Source organism: Chlorocebus sabaeus, chromosome 10 (genome assembly GCF_047675955.1).
Source record: "Chlorocebus sabaeus isolate Y175 chromosome 10, mChlSab1.0.hap1, whole genome shotgun sequence".
In the NCBI taxonomy this organism is placed as follows: domain Eukaryota; kingdom Metazoa; phylum Chordata; class Mammalia; order Primates; family Cercopithecidae; genus Chlorocebus; species Chlorocebus sabaeus.
Window position 1 is genome coordinate 9,751,817 of NC_132913.1, and position 20,212 is coordinate 9,772,028.

Below are 20,212 nucleotides of genomic sequence, written 5' to 3' on the forward strand. Positions count from 1 at the left end.
CGTGCTGCTAAGGGACAGAGGCAGCTTGACTGCAGAACCCGCACATCCACGGGGCTTGCAGAGAACTGGAGACCAACCTAACCCTCTGCGCTTCGGCGAAGGAGTTCAGCAAAGAGAAGAGACTGTTCACATAAGCCATTAGCTAAACAACAGTATCAAATCAAAAGGTCATAGTAGAATTCACAGGTATCTCAGAAAGTCTTTTAAAACTCAGTAGTATATTTACGATAAATCACAATACAAAAAATCTATACACATCTTTATAATTGTTTGGCAATTTCCCAATTTTTTTTTTTTTTTTTTTTTTTTTAAACAGGGTTCTCACTATATCACCCAGGCACTGCAGCCTCGACTTCCTGGGCTCAAGCAATCCTCCCGCCTCAGTCCCCCTAGCAGCTGGGACTACAGCTGCGCACTACTACGCCCGGCTAATTTTTGTATTTTTAGTAGAGATGGGGTTTCACCATGTTGGCCAGGCTGGTCTCAAAGTCCTGAGCTCAAGTAATCCAGCCGCCTCAGCCTCCCAAAGTGCTGGGATTACAGGCATAAGCCACCATGCCTAGCCAATTTCCCAATTTTCTATGATGATTTCTTATTTCTAATAAAAGTAGCACGAGTCAAAAAGGAGGAAAACATACAAAATGTATCATGAAGCAATGATACAGACATTTAGATATTCCCCGCAACTCCCACCATACCTGTGACAGAACACTAGGCAGTACCAACTATATCCCCTCCCCTCCTTCCAATGTGTATTTTTTAAAAGAAAGATTAAAGCCAAGGTTTTCCTTCTCCTTCTGGAGTCAGCTCACAAATGCTTGTGCCAACCCCACTTCCTTTTTCCTCAGTGAAGGTAGTTGGGGAAATATTCCTCTTTCTGTTTTCGGTTTAAGGAAAGGTTACAGCTGCTTGATGATACAGGCAGCCCACAGCCCAAAAACCTGGGCACCCATTTTGCCGGTTTCATAAAACAATATAAAGTCACGTCCTTGTTCTTTGAGGGGGTGGGACAGTACATAAGACAGGCTTCCTGAGTCCCCTGGGCAGGACTCCTGTCGTTAACCCACTCATGCCCACCACCTCTGGGGTTGATCCCAGGAAGACTGATGGCCAAATTCTCCTGGGAACAGCTGAAGAAAGAAAAACTGGATCCATCCCTGCTGATCCTTTGTGCTTTGTCTTGGAGATTTGAGAGTTAACATCTAGATGCAAAGAAATAAAATCCAAACACTAACACTGATGATGAGTCTTTGCTGTGGCCGGGCATGGTGGCTCACACCTGTCATCCCAGTGCTTTGTGAGGCTGAGGCAGGTGGATCACCTGAGGTCAGGAGTTCAAGACCAGCCTAGCCAACATGGTAACATGCCATCTCTACCAAAAATACAAAAATTAGCTGGGCATGGTGGCAGGCACCTGTAATCTCAGCTACTCGGGAGGCTGAGGCAGGAGAATTGCTTGAACCTGGGAGGCGGAGGTTGCAGTGAGCCAAGATCGCACCACTGCACTCCAGCCTGGGCAACAGAACGAGACTCCGTCTCAAAAAAAAAAAAGTCTTTGTTGTATTGGTGCTGGGTCTAACAGTGTATCAAAGTAGAAGGGCCCAGTCCATCAACCATGCTTCCAAAACAACGCCTTAAGTGATTACAGTAATCTTGCCATCTTCCCCCAGAAAGTAAAAGCAAACATCCCAACTTTGTACTTCCCAACTGTGAAAAATTATCCGGCTTCACTTCCATTGTCAGGGTGAGCAAAGGGTTCATTAAAGGAAGCTCTGACAGCAGGGACGTGGCAGAGGAAGCCGAAGGGGAATCCTTCCGACTTCTGAACTGGTCTTGCTGGCAGGTCCAGCTGGTGGGTCCAGACAGCGAGGCCAGCATTTGATCATGAAAAAACACAGCTGCAACGGATGAATGCACAACTCTAGCCAGAGCAGATGGCTGTGGGTAAATGTTAATTAATATTAAATGACACCAGATGATCATGAGTAACTGATGTAAGGGTCGGGCTAAATAGGTTACTGCCTTTGTCGTTTTTTTTCTAACAAGTCCAACTTTCTTCTATGGGGATTCTACATATTTTCATAAGTTTATTTTCCTTCAGCCAAAAACCTTACAGTCTTCGTAGTAAGTAAAGGATTTCTAGTGCAGTAGGAGAGAAAGCACGGTGCATCTGTCACATAATGGCCCCAGCTCCTGCTTGGGCAGACCTGGACACAGGCCTCTGGCTCCTCCCATCTTCTTGATGTCTTCAATCATGTCCCTGGGCTCCCTCCTCATCACAATCACAGTTCCAAGATCCACTCTATATCTAAACGACTCCTTCACCTCCAGCCTCAGGCACCCAAAATTCTAGTCCAAAAAGTACAGCCAGCCAGGCAACATCTAACACAGTAAACTTAACACTTGCAAAATTGAACTTCTCATCTTCCCCTCTTCCCCTCGAAACTAGCTCCACTGTTCCCATGGATATTCTTTCAGCTCAGGCAGCTTTCCACTTCTCTCAGCCTCTACTCTGTCTACCCCAACTCCATCAGTCAGCAAGCTTGGCCAATTCTCTCTGCAGTGCACTCCATCTGCCCTTACCCAGTCATGCCTATCACCAGCTACCCAATCTGACCCTTACCTCAAAGACAGCAGGAGCTTGCTCACAGGTGTCCCTGCCTTTGGTCTCTCCCCATTGGTAACATGATAGATGCAGGATTCAAAGCTAGGACTGTCTGACTCCAAAGCTGCTCCCTCCTCTCCTCAAAAAAAGCCTTCAGTCCTCCAATGCCTATCATTTGAAGTCCAAACTTCCTAACCCCCCAATTCAAGCTTTCCTAAATCTAACAATCCAACCTTGCCAGAGTTCCTCCTCCACTCACATGGGTGACCTCCCTAACCCCATTAAATGGATACGTTTCCACATTGGTGTCAATTATTCCACCCAACCAAATGACCTTCTCCTAGTTCCATGCTTGTCTAAATCTCACCTCTTTCGGTGGTGGCTCATGCCTGTAATCCCAGCACTTTGGGAGGCCAAGGCAGGTGGATCACCTGAGGTCAGGAGTTCGAGACCAGTCTGGGCAACGTGGTGAAACTCCATCTCTACTAAAAATACAAAACTTAGCTTGGTGTGGTGACACGCGCCTGTAGTCCCAGCTACTCAGGAGGCTGAGGCAAGAGAATTGCTTGGACCCAGGAGGCAGAGGTTGCAGTGAGCCGAGATTGTGCCACTGCACTCCAGCCTGGGCAACAGAGCAAGACTCTGTCTCAAAAAGACAAAAAAACAAACAAACAAAAAAAACTCACCTCCTTCATGACCTAGTTCAAGTGACAGCTCCTAAACTATAGCAATTATTCACAAGTTATTTAGAAATTAACTACTATGCCTATGACATCTTGTCTGTTATTGTCTTGAATTTAAACTCCTAGTAGGCAACCCTGATATATTGCTGGTGGGAATTGAAAATAGTGCAGCCACTTTGGAAGCAGATTGGCAGTTTCTTAAAAAACTAAACATAGCCGGGCGCGGTGGCTCAAGCCTGTAATCCCAGCACTTTGGGAGGCCGAGATGGGCGGATCACAAGGTCAAGAGATCGAGACCATCCTGGCTAACACGGTGAAACCCCGTCTCTACTAAAAAATACAAAAAACTAGCCGGGCGAGGTGGCGGGCGCCTGTAGTCCCAGCTACTCGGGAGGCTGAGGCCGGAGAATGGCGTGAACCCGGGGGGCGGAGCTTGCAGTGAGCTGAGATCCGGCCACTGCACTCCAGCCTGGGCAACAGAGCGAGACTCCGTCTCAAAAAAAAAAAAAAAAACTAAACATAAACTTACCATTTTTACCACAGATTCCTAGGTACCTATCCAAAAGAAATAAACTCACGTTCACACACAGACTTGCATGCTAATGTTCAGAGCAGCATTATTCATAATAGCCAAAAAAATGCAAACTTAAATGTGTCACCATGTGATGAATGTATAGATAAAATGTGGAATATCTGGCCGGACTCACGCCTGTAATCCCAGCACTTCGGGAGGCCAAGGCAGGCAGACCACCTGAGGTCAGGAGTTCAAGACCACCCTGGCCAACATGGCAAAACCCGCCTGGCCAACATGGCAAAACCCGCCTGGCCAAGATGGCAAAACCAGCCTGGCCAAGATGGCGAAACCCTGTCCCTACTAAAAATACAAAAATTAGCTGGGCGTGGTGGCACACACATGTAATCCCAGCTATTCGGGAGGTTGACACAGGAGAATCGCTTGAACCCGGGAGGCGGAGGTTGCAGTGAGCCAAGATCGTGCCACTGCACTCCGGCCTGGGTGACAGAGCAAGACTCCATCTCAAAAAAAAAAAAAAAAAAAAAAAGGTAGAGTATCCAAACAATGGAATACTACTTAGCAATAAAAAGGAACAAACTAACATATGTTATGAACCTTAACAACATTATGCTAAGTGAAAAGACACAAGATCATTTACTGTAGGAGTCCATTTCTATGAAATATCCAGAAAAGACAAATTTAGAGATGAAAATTAGTGTCACCTAGGGCTGGCAGTAGGAGCAGGGATACTTTGGAGAGATTTTAAAAAGTTCTAAAACTGATTTATGGTGATGCTTCCACCACATGGCAAATTAAATCACTGATTCGTATACTTGATATGGGTCAATTTTATGTGTGAATGTATTTCAATAAAGCTGTTAAAATAAATCATAGTAGGCACTCAAATATTAGTTGAATATTTAACCTCTTACCTGTTTAATATCTTTTCTCACCACCTTCTCCCCTGCAACTAGACCTAAACATCTTGAGGGTGAGGACCAAGTCTATTTATTTTCATGCTTATTTTTAAGACAAACCACACTTAGTCCAAAGTTAAACATACGCTTTGTGCTCTTAACTGTTTGTGGATTTGATGTTTGCCTTGTCAGGCTATGAAGGGATGCCATGCAAGAGCATCCAGGAAGAAATGGTCTGTTAGAATGTCGAGGCAGAATCACTGGGTTCTGAATAGCAGCTCTTTCATTTCATAGCTATGAATTCACAGCCAGTTAACTGCCCTCTCTAAGCCAAGTCTAAAATAAGGAAAATGGTAGTAGCTACCTCACAGAGTTGTTACAAGGACAAAATGAGGTAACTAAACAAAATGTTTAGCCCAACATGGAACATGTAGAGCTCACTGAATATTGGCTTAAAATGTAACACAAATCCAACGCAAATGCACACACACCAGAGAACTCTGTCAAACAGGAGAGGGGTCCTGGGGCATCTTCTCTCCCTCCCAAGCCAACTGGTGTTTATGTGTATATGGAAATATCACTACTATATATTTAACAAATTGAACATCCCCCAAAACTTCAATATTTGTCTATCCATCCTCTCATCCTACAAGACAGGATTTCACTTCCTGACCCCCTTGTGGTTTAGCAGGGTCACATGTCTAGCTCTAAACAATGAATTGAGGGTGGGTGTGGTGGTTCACACCTGTAATCCCAACACACTGGGAGGCCAAAGTGGGAGGATCACTTGAGCTCAGGAGTTTGAGACCAGCCTGGGCAAGACAGTGAAACCCTGTCTCTATAAAAAATTTTAAAAATTAGCCAGGCATGGTAGCACGCACCTGTAATCCCAGCTGTTAATACTTAGGGAGGCTGAAGTGGGAGGATCACTTGAGCCCAGATTGCACTAATGCACTCCAACCCTGGTAACAGAGCCAGACTATCTCCAAAAAAAAAATAATAATTGTCAGAGTGACCAGATCATGTATTTGTGCAAGACACTCCACAGCTCCCTCCCTCTCCCACTAAAACTAGCAATGGTCCAGTTAGTGGCTGCTCTGTCACCCTACATAAGGACAACGTGGAACAGATCTCCAGCTAAGCTGCAATGGAGAGGGAAGCGAGTGAGAAATAAACCTTGTTCTTTGCCTGTGAGCTCTGGTGGTGTTCCCACAGGATAACCTAACCTAACCTGACAGATGAGTCATGGAGCTCCCAGGCTGTAGATTATTTTAAATCCCTCACCCAAAAACCTAAGATCCTTTATTCCCTGGCTTCTGAAACAAGCCACTCTTCCCATTCTGTTAGCCTCTCTGACCATTTCTCCACTTCCACGTGGACTCCATTTCCTCTGCCTACCTTAAGCCATGCTATTAACCAAGAATTTGTCCGCAGCTTGTAACTCTTCTCATTGTAAACGCTCTCCAGGGAGATCTTTCCTGATGTATCAGGTAAGATGCATCAGGTAAGTATCTTACCTGATGATACCTTTGATGTATCCACCTGGCTGCTCCAGTGTCATAAACCCAACACATCCAAAAGCAAATGCATCAGCTGCCCAGCCCGCTCCAGACACGCGAACTTCCTACACTCCTCACCTCAGTGAATGGCACCAAACCTGGGCCAGAAACCCGGCAGCGATGCTAGATTCCTCCCCTTCCCGTCTCGTCTCGTCCCACTACCCGCACCCAGCCCACTCATTCAACCAACCAGTCCTGGAAATTTTACCGCCTTTAAATGTTTGTTATTGTTGTTGTTGTCCAGGGGAAGGGACACTGTTTACTTTTGCTTGTTTGTTTGATGCTTATTATAGTAGATACCATTAAAAAAAAAAAAAAAAAAAAAAAAAATTCAGGCTCAGGGAAAGTCTTATTTTGGTGTCAGCCCTGACTGTGATGCTCTATCTGAAAAGGAGGACAAACAGTTTAATCCAGACCGAGAAACAAGCAAACTTTAATTTCTGAGTACACAATTATGAAACTATGCCAGTAGCAACCTGCATGTTTGTCTCATCTCTTTAGCCACTTAAGGTCTCAAAACACTGCCAAAGCTTTCCTTCTCTATTAAACTCCCTTAGGCATTGCTCATATTATTATTCAAGTTTAAGACACGGCAAATATCCCCAAGTGTATATGGCCGGTTATCTTCTTATAAATGAATCCATAAGACAGTGTCTCCTAATTCATCTCTATTTTCTCTAACTTGCTTGATTTTCTACAACTGAAAAAAGTAATTCTGGTATACTAACACCAGAGCCCAGGTTTCTCAACATCTTCAGTTAAATGACTTTTAATTCCCCAATCAAGGTATAACACACAAATGTTATCTGCGCTTTACTATATAGAACTCTGAGCGGCTAGTGTCTTTTGGTTACTGTAACCATTACACAGCAGTATGTGCTTGTCACCCCGGTCTTCTTTAGCCTCAAAAAATATTCAGAATTTGTTATGCACATGGGAGATTTCTTACAGCAGCACATTCACTTACAAAAAGACCAAAAAAATTTTATTGCTTTACAACAAGCCAGCAACAAACACAACTGAGTAAGTATAAACATGACACTTCTAAATCCTCAAATGGAATTCCAAGACCAGAGTGTGCTTCTCCACTTAAATTGCATTTGTTAAAACTGAAATCCACAACTTCTGGCAAGTACTTCAATATTCTCAAGCAGAATCAATACTTAAAGAGGTTAAAAAAAAAAACACAACAAAAAACCTATTATCAAACTTACTGCCTTATGTGTGATGATCTAATTTAAAAGTCTTTCATGCTTGATCCTGGCAGTGCTATTAATGCACATTTTAAGTGACCATCATGGGCACTTTTAAGAACCTAACTTCACAAAAGAGCTGTCAAGAACATTGTTCTAAAATCCCAATGCACAGTAACTCATGCCTCATTTCAACTGCTTTCCTCATGATGAAAAAATGTAGTCAGCCTTTACTGGCCTGATAAAAGCTGTGAAGAGTATGCCAAATAGCCCCTCATACAAACAGGAAGCCCAAATTGTTGATCAGGTTGATCAGACAAGAAAAGGTGACACTTTTAGATACTTTGTATTATTCTGGAAAGCACTTTCCTTTCAGTGAGTGCAAAGTAACTATGGATTAAGTCACCATTTTAATCGTATGGATTAAGTCACCATTTTAATCGTCTCAATTCGATAGCAAGAGTTTCCTGGCACACACTCTTAGTACTACCTGAAAATTGAAGACCACCAACAGTATTTACATGACTTGCCCCAAACTGTACATTTAAAACCCGACAGTCACCAACAACCTGAAATTTCTTACTCTAAAACATATTACCAAATCCCACTGATTTATTTTGTGTGTGCCTTCGTGTTTTTTGTTTTTATATAGAGACGGAGTCTCACTTCGTTGCCCAGGCTGGTCTCGAACTCCTGAGCTCAAGCAATCCCCCTGCCTCGGCCTCCCAGTGTGCTGGGATTACAGGTGTGAGCCACCACGCCCGGCCTGATTTATTTATAATTCACTATTTTATCTTTCTTCCAGACAAAGCAAAGCGTTTTTCTCTAACAACTTAATAGTCAGGATTTTGCTTATTAACTTATGTGGGTGGTTTTATACTCCCAGATCAGATGATCTAGCTGACTACTAGAAAAAAGGTTTCATAGTTTAGGAATACATCATATCACGTGTTAGTTCCAAATGTACGTGAAGACAATTTTTAATTGCTGCAATAGCAGAATATTAAGGCAACATGAGAAAGCAGAGGTGTTTTAAAACACTAAGCCCTACTCCCTGCATGGTGGAGAACCAAATGATGTCACTAAATCCCTTAATACAAAAACTTTCCAAAATAATCTGCTGAGCTTGACTTTGCAGTTTAATCTTGGATATTTTGGTGGCAGTGAGAGAGAACCTGGGGCTATAATTCCCTCGGCAAAAGAATTCAACATTTGATTTACTCACAATGCTTAAAATAAGGAAGGGAAAATATAAAATAATTTTTCCTTGCTTGGCAACCATCTTTTTAATTATCTATTTTAATACTGTATCCAGGCTATGCCTGGGTGTGGATGGCTAACTCGCATATAGAAAATATCAAGCATCACATCTGGAAGAATCACAAACGAGACAATGAACTTCTCAATCAGTACATCAACAGTCAAGGTAAGCAAGAAAAGGACTTTACCAAGAAACTAACATTTACACTTTTTGACGGAACTGAAAAACACTGAATTACAGAGCAAATTCACTGAAACAACAAAGAAAATTCTGTCCATGTAAAGGCTATTATTTTTTACCCCCAAAAAAGTGTTTCAATTCTGATACTCACACCACAACTGGTTAAGAAAATAAAGCGCAGTGTTTAGCAACTGGGCATCCTAACTACCGTAAGAGGCACTCTGTGCTCACCCCTTCCTGGCAACCGCTGAGGTCAGCAAGGCCAGGAGCAAGGAGAGCCTCCTATTTTTCAACACAAGCTGCTGCCGTCTCCTTATTGAAGCCCCGGATGGAGAGATCATAGACCACCTCCTCTACTTTCTTCACGTCGTATTTCAATCCGTCGTAGCGCTTCCTCAGGGAGTCATTTTTCAGGTTGAGAAGGCGGAAACCGGAATCCAGCTCATTGATGAAGGTGGAGATGTGGAGGGGTCGGGAGTAGTCTCCAGCAGTCACACTGTTGACAGACAGCCTTGACTGTACCAGGAAAGAGAAATCAGGGGCTTATTACAACATGTTCCTCCTCAGCACATCTTCCTCTGAATCACAGCCACAAGCACCGCAGGTCTAGATAGCTACGCTCATGTTCTATCTCAGGGTACATGCGAGTACAGACAAGACAGGAGCTTCTCCGAAAAGAATCCCACTGAAAATGAGACCATTTCTGCCAAGTAAAATTTAATATTACTAACATCTAAAATTTCTGTAATTTCTTAAACTGGCTATTGCATAATAAAGTGTTACATTACATACACAAGCATCTTTACAACTCATCTGCTATCATAATGAAGAAATAAACCACAAAGTAATCACAGCAGCTCCACTATCTCTTCCAACCTTGGCCAAATGATCACATTTCTAGAGCCCACCTACTAAGCTGCTAATCACCTAGAATCAAGCAAGGCAGACTTGGGATAAGAATCTAAAATTACGTCAGTATAACCCTGTCTTGAAGGAGAACTAAGATTGATTTCAAGACCCAACTCAAGACTCCCCTTCTCAGTGTCAGTATACAATCCCCCACTGCTTCATTTGACTGGCTTTTAAAAATATATTAAAATAATAAAAAAGATTCCCCTTTCTGTAAAATCTTCTCCACTTTCCCAGGTTTACCTACACCACCCCTTTAGTGCATTCTCAACATATGGGTTTTTTTGGTCTCACATAAAGGTTTTGTTGTTGTTGCTGTTGTTGTTTTTAATATAAATCAAGAAGGGGTCTTGTTTTGTTGCTTAGGCTGGTGTGGAACTCCTGACCTCAAGGGATCCTCCCACCTGGGCCTCCAAACCTGCCAGGATTGCAAGTGTAAGCCACCGCACCTGGCCCCAACATGTATGGTCCTAAAGACACCTTCCACTTAACAACTAATACTAACAAGATGCTTCATGTTTACTGGTCAGGTATCTAGAAAAAGCCAGACAAGTGGTACAGCCTGCAAGCGGACCCCACTATCCATTCTCACCATCTTCCTCAGGTTTTCAATGCACACATACCCACTCCAATAGACTCCATTTCTGCCTCTCCTACAGACAAGGCACCAGAATGTTAATAGAAGTTGTGTGTACAACTTAAAAGAAATGTCCTCAAAGCGAGAGGGCATATCCTTTTTCCTATTTCCTCCTACTGCTGGCTAGAGTGAAGATGTGACTAGAGCAACAGTTCTGGAACATAAGAAAGAAGCTGAAGCTAGAAGAACCTAGGACCAAAGATCAAGGAATCATCAGACCAGCCCTGGACTGCTTTCCTCTGGAACAAGGACAAGCAAACTTTTTCTTAATGAGCCAGATAGTAAATATTTTTTCTTTAGACTTTTACAAGGCAATTTCCCTAGATAGTGATTAAAGGAATAAAGAATAAGAATAACTTATATGGTTATATAGACAAATGAGTCTCCAAAACAATTACATGAATTAACAGTTACCAGGAATAGATGTTTTGCCACTACCCTAAAAGGAAGAGGTCTTATCATCTGTTAAAAATTCTTAACTCAGTAAGTATGCACTCATCATTTGATCTGGCTTTTCTCTGATGCCTAGGACACTGTAACACATACAGTGCCAGTCAGTGACTAACTGGTGACTGAGAGATGGCTTAGAAAAGAATTAAGACATTCTGAATTTTGGTACCCATTTTAAAAACTGACAGTGAAGCAGAAAGATCAAAAAAGCAACCAGCAAGTTACTGAGCTTACCAGTTCACTGGCAAGAATTAGAACTCCTGAGAGATAATCTTCTACATCCAGATGAAAACCTTTCTCCCGATCTGGCTCAACTAAAAAACACATGAAAATAAAGTCATGCTGTGAATCCAAGTCAAGCCTCAGAATATAAAAATATACACATAATTTCTCCCAAAGTAAGTGAAGAAAGGATGAATCTTTTAAAAACTGGCTTTTTAATATATTCACACCCTTGGCAACTAGACCTCACTGTGGATTTTTTGAGTTCTTAAGCAAAATTCAATTCAGTCTTCCCTCAAAAAGTAACACTATCAAAAATGGTATCAAATTGTGTCAAAGAACATACTTCTTGTTACAAAGTGCATGAAAAAGCATTTAAGAAAGGAGTTACAATATTTGCAACTATCAAATGGCTGACAGAGACACACACAAAATGAGAAGATTAAGCAGATGTAGCAAAATGTTAACAAGTGGTAAATCTAAGTGGCCTGTAAACAGGTATTCATTTTACTATTCTTTCCACTTTTCTGTAGGCTTGAAAGTTTTAAAAATTCAATTTTAAAAACTAAAGCAAGTGCAAATAAGTTTGCCATTGTTATTTTTAGCTTTTGTTTTTCCAAATATAGTCGGCCCTCTGCACTAACTAACTGTGGATCAAAAATATTTGGCAAAAGGCCTGGTGCGGAGGCTCACACCTGTAATCCCAACACTTTGGGAGGCCAAGGCGAGCGAATCACGAGGTCAGGAGTTCAAGATCAGCCTGGCCAACACGGTAGAACCCCATCTCCACTAAAAAAATACAAAAAACTGGCAGGGCGTGGTTGCTCACATCTGTAATCCCAGCACTTTGGGAGGCTGAGGCGGGTGGATCACCTGCGGTCAGGAGTTCAAGACCAGCCTGACCAACATAGAGAAACCCCGTCTCTACTAAAAATACAAAATTCCCCGAGTGTGGTGGTACGTGCCTGTAATTCCAGCTACTCAGAAGGCTAAGGTAGGAGAATTGCTTGAACCCAGGAGGTGGAGGTTGTGGTGAGCCAAGATTGTGCCACTGCACTACAGCTGGGCAACAAAAGCAAAACTTCATTTCGGGGGAAAAAAAAAAAAATTAGCTGGGCGTAGTGGCAGGCACCTGTAATCCCAGCTACTCGGGAGGCTGAGGCAGAATTGCTTGAACCTGGGAGGTAGAGGTTGCAGTGAGCTGAGATTATGCCACTACACTCCAGCCTTGGCGACAGTGAGATTCTATCTCAAAATATATATACATATATATTTACATAGCACTTACACTGTATTAGATATGTTAAGAAATCTAGAGATGATTTAAAGTACGTGGGAGGATGTGTATAGGTTACACGCAAATACTACACCAGCTATATAAGGGACTTGAACATCCTCAGATTTGGGTATTGGGAGAGCTCTGGAAGCAATCATCCTCAGATACCAAGCTACAACTACAAGTGGTTTCTAGCTAATTCTTATTTGTTTTAAGAAACAAAGTACAACCACCCTTTCCACCAAAAACTAAGCAACCATGCCTGATTTTGCAGATCCCACTAATAAAGACACTTACTGCCAAGAATTTCTGTAACCGCTTCTCGAGTCACTAGTGTTTCTGTTTCCAAATACACAACAAATGCTGCCAAGAAGACCAAGCGCTGCAACACAAACCTCCAGTGCTCATGAAATCTGCATGAAAATAAGCAAATTTAGCCTCCAAGGTTAGGGACCTTCAGAAAGACGGGTTTAATATAGTCATGTTCAAACGGTTTAGAAATGGGATCATTTTTCAAATAAAATCTTATGCAAATCCCCAATATGTAAAGAGAAATATGACATTTAGCATAAATTTTACAAGTTGAAATTTATAACAATTATTTAAGTTTAATCAGCGAGAAATATGGTCTAATTCTGATGAGTATGAAAATTTACGCCCAGTGCGATGGCTCACGCCTGTAATCCCAGCACTTTGAGAAGCAGAGGCAGGTCGATCACCTGAGGTCAGGAGTTCAAGACCAGCCTGGCCAACATGGCAAAACCCCGTCTCTACTAAAAATACAAAAATTAGCCGTGCGTGGTGGCGTGTGCCCATAGTCCAGCTACTCGGGAGGCTGAGGCAGGAGAATCGCTTGAACCTGGGAGGCAGAGTTTGCAGTGAGCAAGATCATACCACTACACTCCAACCTAAGTGACAGAGACTCCATCTCAAAAAAAAAAAAAAAAAACAACAACTGAAAGTTACAGATGACAAGAGCAATTGTGCTTTCTAAATTTCATCAGTAAGAACAATGATACTGCTCTGGAAAATATAAAACTTTGCAACTGATGATTGAAGACAACTGCAGTTATATATCATCCTCAACGTATTCCTACATTTTGATTTGAGTGCAGGATACCAAGAAAATTCTGATTCACAAAATTACCATTTGCAATCCCTAAACAAATGGACTTAAAATAGAATACTGAGCTAGAAGCCTGAAAAAAGAAAAGGAAATTTTACAACCTGTGGATATTTACGCAATGCCTCCTGATTTTCAAATGTGGTAATACATTCAAAAAAAGGTCTCGACACAATGCAGGTCACACAAACCCTTCTGACGACCAAATCCAGCCAGAGGGCAGCCTGTGTGTGACCTCCAGAGAAGATGGTCTCTAAATACCCCACCCGTTCTACTGTCCTACCTCTCTCTCTGTGCTTCAGCTATGACAACAGCGGTACCTGACCTTTTCAGCACCAAGGACCAGTTTCGTGTAAGACAATTTTTCCACAGAAGCGGGGCAGATGGTTTCAGGATGAAACTGTTGCACTTCAGATCATCAGGCGTTAGATTCTCATAAGCAGCACGCAACCCAGATCTCGGGCGTGCACAGTCCACAATAGGGTTCGCACTACTGTGAGAATCGAATGCTGCCACCCGTCTGACAGGAGGTGGAGCTCAGGCAGTACTGCAAGTGATGGGGAGCAGCTGTAAATACAGATGAAGCTTCACTTGCTCACCCACTGCTCACCTCCTTCTGTGCATCCCGGTTCCCAACAGGCCACAGACCAGTACCAGTCCGCGGCCTGGGGGTTGGGAACCCCTGCCTTACAGCAAGGATCAGCAGATTTTTTCTGCAAAGGGCCAAGTAGTAAATATTTTAGGCTTTGTGGGCCACTTTCACTGTTATGTATTCTTATCTGGGCGTTTTCCTTTTTTTTTAACAACTCTTGAAAAAACAAAAGCAATTCTTAGCTCCCAGAGGCAACAGCCACTAGTGGTTTATCAATCTCCGCCTTAAAAGAATATTCTCATGAGGTTATACTATCCACCCCTGAAAATATTCATCCTGTTTACTGTTGATATATATGCCTTACAAGAACATCTTTTTCAGTAAGAAAATTAAAATGAGTAGAAATTCTTGATTCAGAAGCAGTTCTTCCCAGTTTAACACCTATGAAACCAGGAGACATTTCACAATCCATGTTTCACAATTTTTTTTTTTTTTTTGAGATGGAGTCTCACTCTGTCGTCCAGACTGGAGTGCCAATGGCGCGATCTCGGCTCACTGCAATCTCCACCTCCCAGGTTCAAGTGATTCTCCTGCCTCAGCCTCCAAAGTAGCTGGAGTTACAGGCATGAGCCACCATACCAGGCTAATTTTTGTATTTTCAGTACAGACAGGGTTTTACCATGCTGGCCAGGCTGTCTCAAACTCCTGACCTCAGGTGATCTGCCCGCCTTGGCCTCCCAAAGTGATGGGATTACAGGCATGAGCCACCACGCCTGGCCCATGTTTCACATTTATGACTGGCAAAATTTTCCTTCCCTACTGGTACATAAAATAATGGTGTATCTTAAAATCAACAGTGTTGACTTTAACAAGAAGACATGGCATAAAATATTAGCTAATTATGTTACTTGACAGTGAAACTCAAGCTTCAAAATAAAACTCAACTCCATATATATACTGCCACCTAATCTCATTATTTCACTAACTATAGTTCACCCAATTTCACAAGAAACTTGAATACAGCAAAAAGATATTCTCACTTTTGACCCTCATACCACATTTTCTTTTTAATTGCTTTTTCACTGCAAAAGTAATACATGTTCCTTAAGATTCAGAAAGTAAAAAGAAGAAAAAAATAAAATCACCAATTTTTGTCATGACCATTATCAGTTTAGTTCTGTCTCTTTTTGTTACTTCTACACAGAAGGATGCTTGCCTAGTTGCAAGCAATCATTTAGTATGTATAATTTTTCTCTTTTTTTTACTTAACATCGTAAAATAATGCTGTTTTTCTTACAAACCTGTAATACTGTTCAGCAGGAAATTTGGTCTTCAAAGATGTTAGATGTGTTTTTACTGTACCAAAATGTTCTCGAGCTTTCAAACACCTCTTTGGAACTAATCACAAAAGATAACCAAATGTAATAATGAAAAACTTACCAAATTTCAAATACAGTTCTTGCTTAATAATCTAAGTAATCTACCTGGAAATTAATAAACTTTTTTTTTTAACCTCACAACTAATGTACACATCTCTGCTTTTCAACCTGGTTCTCAAAAAGTATCATCCCCAGTTTCCCTACTAATTAGCTATACTGAAAAATAAACAACTTGCCAAAAGGGAATATATTAGTAGACACATTGGTAATTGGTTAGGTTGTCATAAATAACATCATCCTTAAGGAGCTGCACACCAGCTGCTATTCCTGTTCACTCCTCAGAGGATGCGTAAAATTGGATTGCTTCTTCCTCCCATATTTGGCAGAAAAAAGCCTTTACCAGGTATTCACAATCAGGATGACCAACTCCGTATCATTAAGAAAAATGACTTGCCTCTACCACGTGTAAATACATTATTATATCATTCTTATATCTGAAAACATACTTCAGCTCTTTTAGCTGTGCTGGCTATACCTTACAATGAAGGTTCCATGTCTAAACTTGACATATTTTACTTTCATTCAAGAGGCTGACTATAAACACATTAATTTGAGAACATTTTATACTGTTCATCTCATATTAAAAGGTATTCAATCACTGAAAGACTGGATTCAACTACACACTGGTGCATACACACACATATACACACACACACAAAAGGGCCAAATAAAAGTCACTAGATAACACAAGAGTTATAAACGCTTGGGCCAGGCGCGGTGGCTCACACCTGTAATCCCAGCACTTTGGGAGGCCGAGGCAGGAGGATCATCTGAGGTCAGGAGTGCAAGACCAGCCTGGTCAATAGAGTGAAACCCCGTCCCTACCAAAAATACAAAAAAAAAAAAAAAGTAGCTGGGCGTGATGGCGGGCGCCTGTAATACCAGCTACTCAGGAGGCTGAGGAAGGAGAATCACTTGAACCTGGGAGGCGCAGACTGCAGTGAGCTGAGATGGCGCCACTGCACTCCAGCCTGGGCAACAAGAGCGAAACTCCGTCTCGGGAGAAAAAGTAAATAAATATTAATAAACCCTTTTCCCACTTATCCTGAGAATACTGTGCTAGCAGAAAGCTGCACTTTTTTTTTCTAAACAGGAAATGGGTTAAGCAATTGTAATTATCATCAGTAGAATGCCATCACAATAGAAAACATCGCTATTTAAACCATACTGTCTGGTAGTGCAAGAAAAATCAACCAAAATTATCAAATCACCTCCTTCTTCAATTTTTACTCACCATAAAGCATGATAGCCATTTTTCATTATAAAATGTCTTCTGGATAGAAACTCTCTTCTAAATAAGAGACTGATAATTGAGTATAAAACAAAGAACTTACTGTCCTGAAACCCAGCACCCTGATGGACCCCTTGCAGTAGAGTTAAAATCTCTCGAGCTGTTTGTTCTAAACTCTGTACAACTTTTCGGATTTCCTAGAGAGAATTAAAAATAAAAATCAGATACTCAACAGAATTATTGTCATACACTCACACCAAACACATTAGTTTATGTGATCATAACCAAGTTTGAATCCTGACTTTTTTCCACTTATTTCCTCTGTAAGACTTCAAAAAGTCACTAAAAAGCCTTAGATTCCCCAGGTACTCTTTAAAGGATAATAGCCACCCATTCACCCCAAGGATTCAATTGGGACATTATAATGGATGATGTGTGTGAACGTAACTTGCAGAATGAAGAGTTAAATGCAATACAAGAGTTGGGTATTTACACTTCTTTTTTTTCTTTTTTCTTTTTTTTTTTTTTGAGACGGAGTCTCATTCTGTCACCCAGGCTGGAGTGCAACGGCGCCATCTCAGCTCACCGCAACCTCCGCCTCCTGGGTTCAACCAATTCTCCTGCTTCAGCCTCCCAAGTAGCTGGGATTACAGGCGTTCGCAACCATGCCCAGTTAATTTTCTTTTGTATTTTTAGCAGAGACAGGGTTTCGCCATGTTGGCCAGGCTAGTCTCAAACTCCTTACCTCGAGTGATCCACTCGCCTCGGCCTCCCAAAATGCTGGAATTACAGGCATGAGGCGCCGCTCTCGGCCTCTAATTCATTTTTAAAATATTCACTGAGCATACTTATGTGTGAGGCACTGTGTAAATACTGAGGAACCGAGCACACAATCCTTTCCCTCTGATGGTTTAACATACAATGGGGGAGAAGATTTTTTTTTAAATAATCAACATTACACACATTTAAAAAACTTAAGGTGCTACTAGAAAACATAACAGGAAATAGATCGTTTAGACTGTGACGTCAATGACATAAATACGAGACAATCACGAAAAGAACGGGAAAGAAGCAAATTCCAGGAAAAGCGAACAGACAGGAAGCTATCTGGCGCACTAGAAGAGGTAAAGTGAACATCATACACAAAGACAGAGAGCATAAATGAGATTGACGAGAGACCATGTGAGCCACAGGACGGTCTGATTTTTTATCCTGTGTGGGATAGGAAACCATAGTAGAGTTTTAAGCAGGAGATCACATGTGCTTTTAAGATACCAACAAAAATACACGAAACGCTCATTCGCTGAAGACCAGGTGCCAATCGAGCCTTCGATATAAACAAGTGCTGAAAAGAAGGAAAACTGACACAAATGAGGCAGGTGATGCTTAGAAGCTGAGACCCGAACATAGGAAATCAGGACAGAGCGGCAAAATTTGAGGCGGGGGCAGGGAGTGTCCTAACCTAAAGCTAGAGGGGAAGCAACCCACCCTCAGAGGCGTCCCCACCGCCCGAGACTGAGCGACAGAGGAGGGTCGGGCGCAGTGGCCCACCTAGGCAAGGAAAGGCAAAGGGAATGGGGAAGGGAGGGGGCTCGCCTCTCGGATGTCCTGCTCGGCAGCCAAAAAGCCCTGCAGCTCCACGAAGATCTCGCTCACAGACATGGCGCCGGCTGCACAACAATCAGCCAGTGTAGCAAGGGCGGCCAGGGAAGTGGACGCCGGAGGCAACCAGCGCAATCAATCGCAACAGCCGCCGATATCGCCGCGTCCCCCCGGTCTTACGCCACGACCGTCGCTGGGGTCCTCCGAGGCCCGCGGCGCGCCGGAGGACGGGCTGTCCGCCGCGCTGCCTGAGGCGCCTTCCGCGAGGCGCGCGTCCAAAGGGCAGAGGAGGGGGAGAGTGGGCGGGGCCTCAGTCTGAGGCCTTCAGACAGGCATCGCCAGAAACAACCTGCGAAGGGGGCCCTCGGAGCACGTGGGCCTGAGGGAGGGCGGGGACGGGCTTGTAGGTGGTGCGGGCGAGCGGGGTTGTTTAGGTTACGTGTGTGTATTTATTTCATACACTACAGCAGTTGGGGGGAAATATTTCACAACGAAAGAGTATGCACAAAAACACAGGTGCAGAAGAATGTAGAGAGAGTGCAGCCTTCGTGAGAAAGTAGGGAATGGATTGGGAACGAAAATTTTCTGTGTAAATCTTTAATGTCTTCTCTGTATGGCTGTATTACCTATTTTTAAATTAAACGGATTTTTTAAGCGTGGGCGGTGGGATGTTTATCTTTCCACTCACACCTTGCCCTAATTCCCCTTCCATGCCCTATAACTGTTTCCCCTTTGTTCTTGAAGAGTTATTTCATACACAAATAGTGTGTGTGTGTGTTCTTGAACAGTTATTCCATACACAAATACAGTGTGTGTGTGTTGCACTCTCCAGATGAATTGGAATGATGCTTCTCTAAATTATAACTTACTGCTTGCTTTGTGCCTGACGTTATTCTAAACTCTTTACATGAGGATCATATTTAATTCTCATTATATGAGAAGAATTTCATGTCCATGAAGAAGACAGTAAGACTACTAGCACCTACATTTTTAAAAAATTATCCGCCGGGCGCGGTGGCTCACACGTGTAATCCCAGCACTTTGGGAGGCCGAGGCTGGCAGATCACGAGGTCAGGAGTCGAGACCAGCCTGATCAATATGGTGAATCCCCGTCTCTACTAAAAATACAAAAATTAGCCTGGCGTGGTGGTGTGCGCCTGTAATCCCAGAAACTCGGGAGGCTGAGGCAGGAGAATCGCTTGAACCCGGGAGGCAGAGGTTGCAGTTAGCCAAGGTCACACCACTCATCTATAGCCTGGGCAACAGAGAGACTCCGTCTAAAAAAAAAAAAACCCTTTCTTAGCTCCTGTTTGTTCTCCCAAAACCCATTTGTCTGTCTTAAAGAATCCTATTTGTTCTCATACAAACTTTCGTCACCTCTCCCTTTTGCCTACTCAGTTAGGCACATAAGCCACTAACTGGTTTTTTTCTTTCTTTGTTTTTTGTGTGGATTTTTTGTTTGTCGTTGTTTGTTTTGTTTTGTTTTTTGGTAGAGACGGTCTCACTCTGTTGCCCAGCCTGGTCTTGAACTCCTGGGATCAAGCAATCCTCCCACCTCAGCCTTTCAAAATGCTGGGATTACAGGCATCAACCACTGCACCCAGATATAAACCTCTAATTTTAACCATTTAGTAGGCTAGCTACTTATTTTGCTAGCTCCAGCATCCATGCAAATAATCCTTTTTCGAGAGTGTTCTATAAAAAGTGTAATTAGACCCTATTAGTTGATGGTGTTGTTGAGTTCTTATATGCCCATGCTGATTTTCTGTTCTGTTAATCTGTCTTTTGTCAGTTTAATTTGCAGGCCCTGGCTGGGCAT

At 42.6% G+C, this 20,212-nt stretch overlaps 1 protein-coding gene across 3 annotated transcripts; it reads right to left on the minus strand.

Annotated features, from left to right (window-relative positions):
• Positions 1–7,241: 7,241 nt before the first annotated feature.
• TSN (translin) lies at positions 7,242–18,670 on the minus strand. 3 transcript variants are annotated; one of them, XM_007964648.3, is made up of 6 exons: positions 18,388–18,670; positions 16,895–16,988; positions 15,423–15,519; positions 12,704–12,819; positions 11,143–11,222; positions 7,242–9,428 (listed from the first exon to the last, which is right to left on the minus strand). In XM_007964648.3, exons 1-6 carry the CDS (start codon positions 18,451–18,453, stop codon positions 9,195–9,197), a joined length of 687 nt encoding a protein of 228 aa, XP_007962839.1. In that variant the 5' UTR covers positions 18,454–18,670; the 3' UTR covers positions 7,242–9,194. The 3 variants fall into 3 exon arrangements, with proteins under 3 accessions (XP_007962839.1, XP_072875695.1, XP_007962840.1); XM_073019594.1 differs by lacking the exon at positions 18,388–18,670 and adding an exon at positions 17,537–17,689; XM_007964649.3 differs by lacking the exon at positions 11,143–11,222 and having other exon boundaries at positions 9,334–9,428; positions 18,388–18,568.
• Positions 18,671–20,212: the final 1,542 nt, after the last annotated feature.

Bases quoted from the DNA above. Each gene is read 5' to 3' on its own strand.
- TSN (XM_007964648.3), bottom strand. From the start codon at position 18,453: ATGTCTGTGAGCGAGATCTTCGTGGAGCTGCAGGGCTTTTTGGCTGCC. The intron at 16,989-18,387 runs GCGAGCCCCCTC...AATTCTCTCTAG, and splicing joins CCGAGCAGGACATCCGAGAG to GAAATCCGAAAAGTTGTACA. The intron at 11,223-12,703 runs GTAAGTGTCTTT...TGTGTTTTTTAG, and splicing joins GGTTACAGAAATTCTTGGCA to TTGAGCCAGATCGGGAGAAA.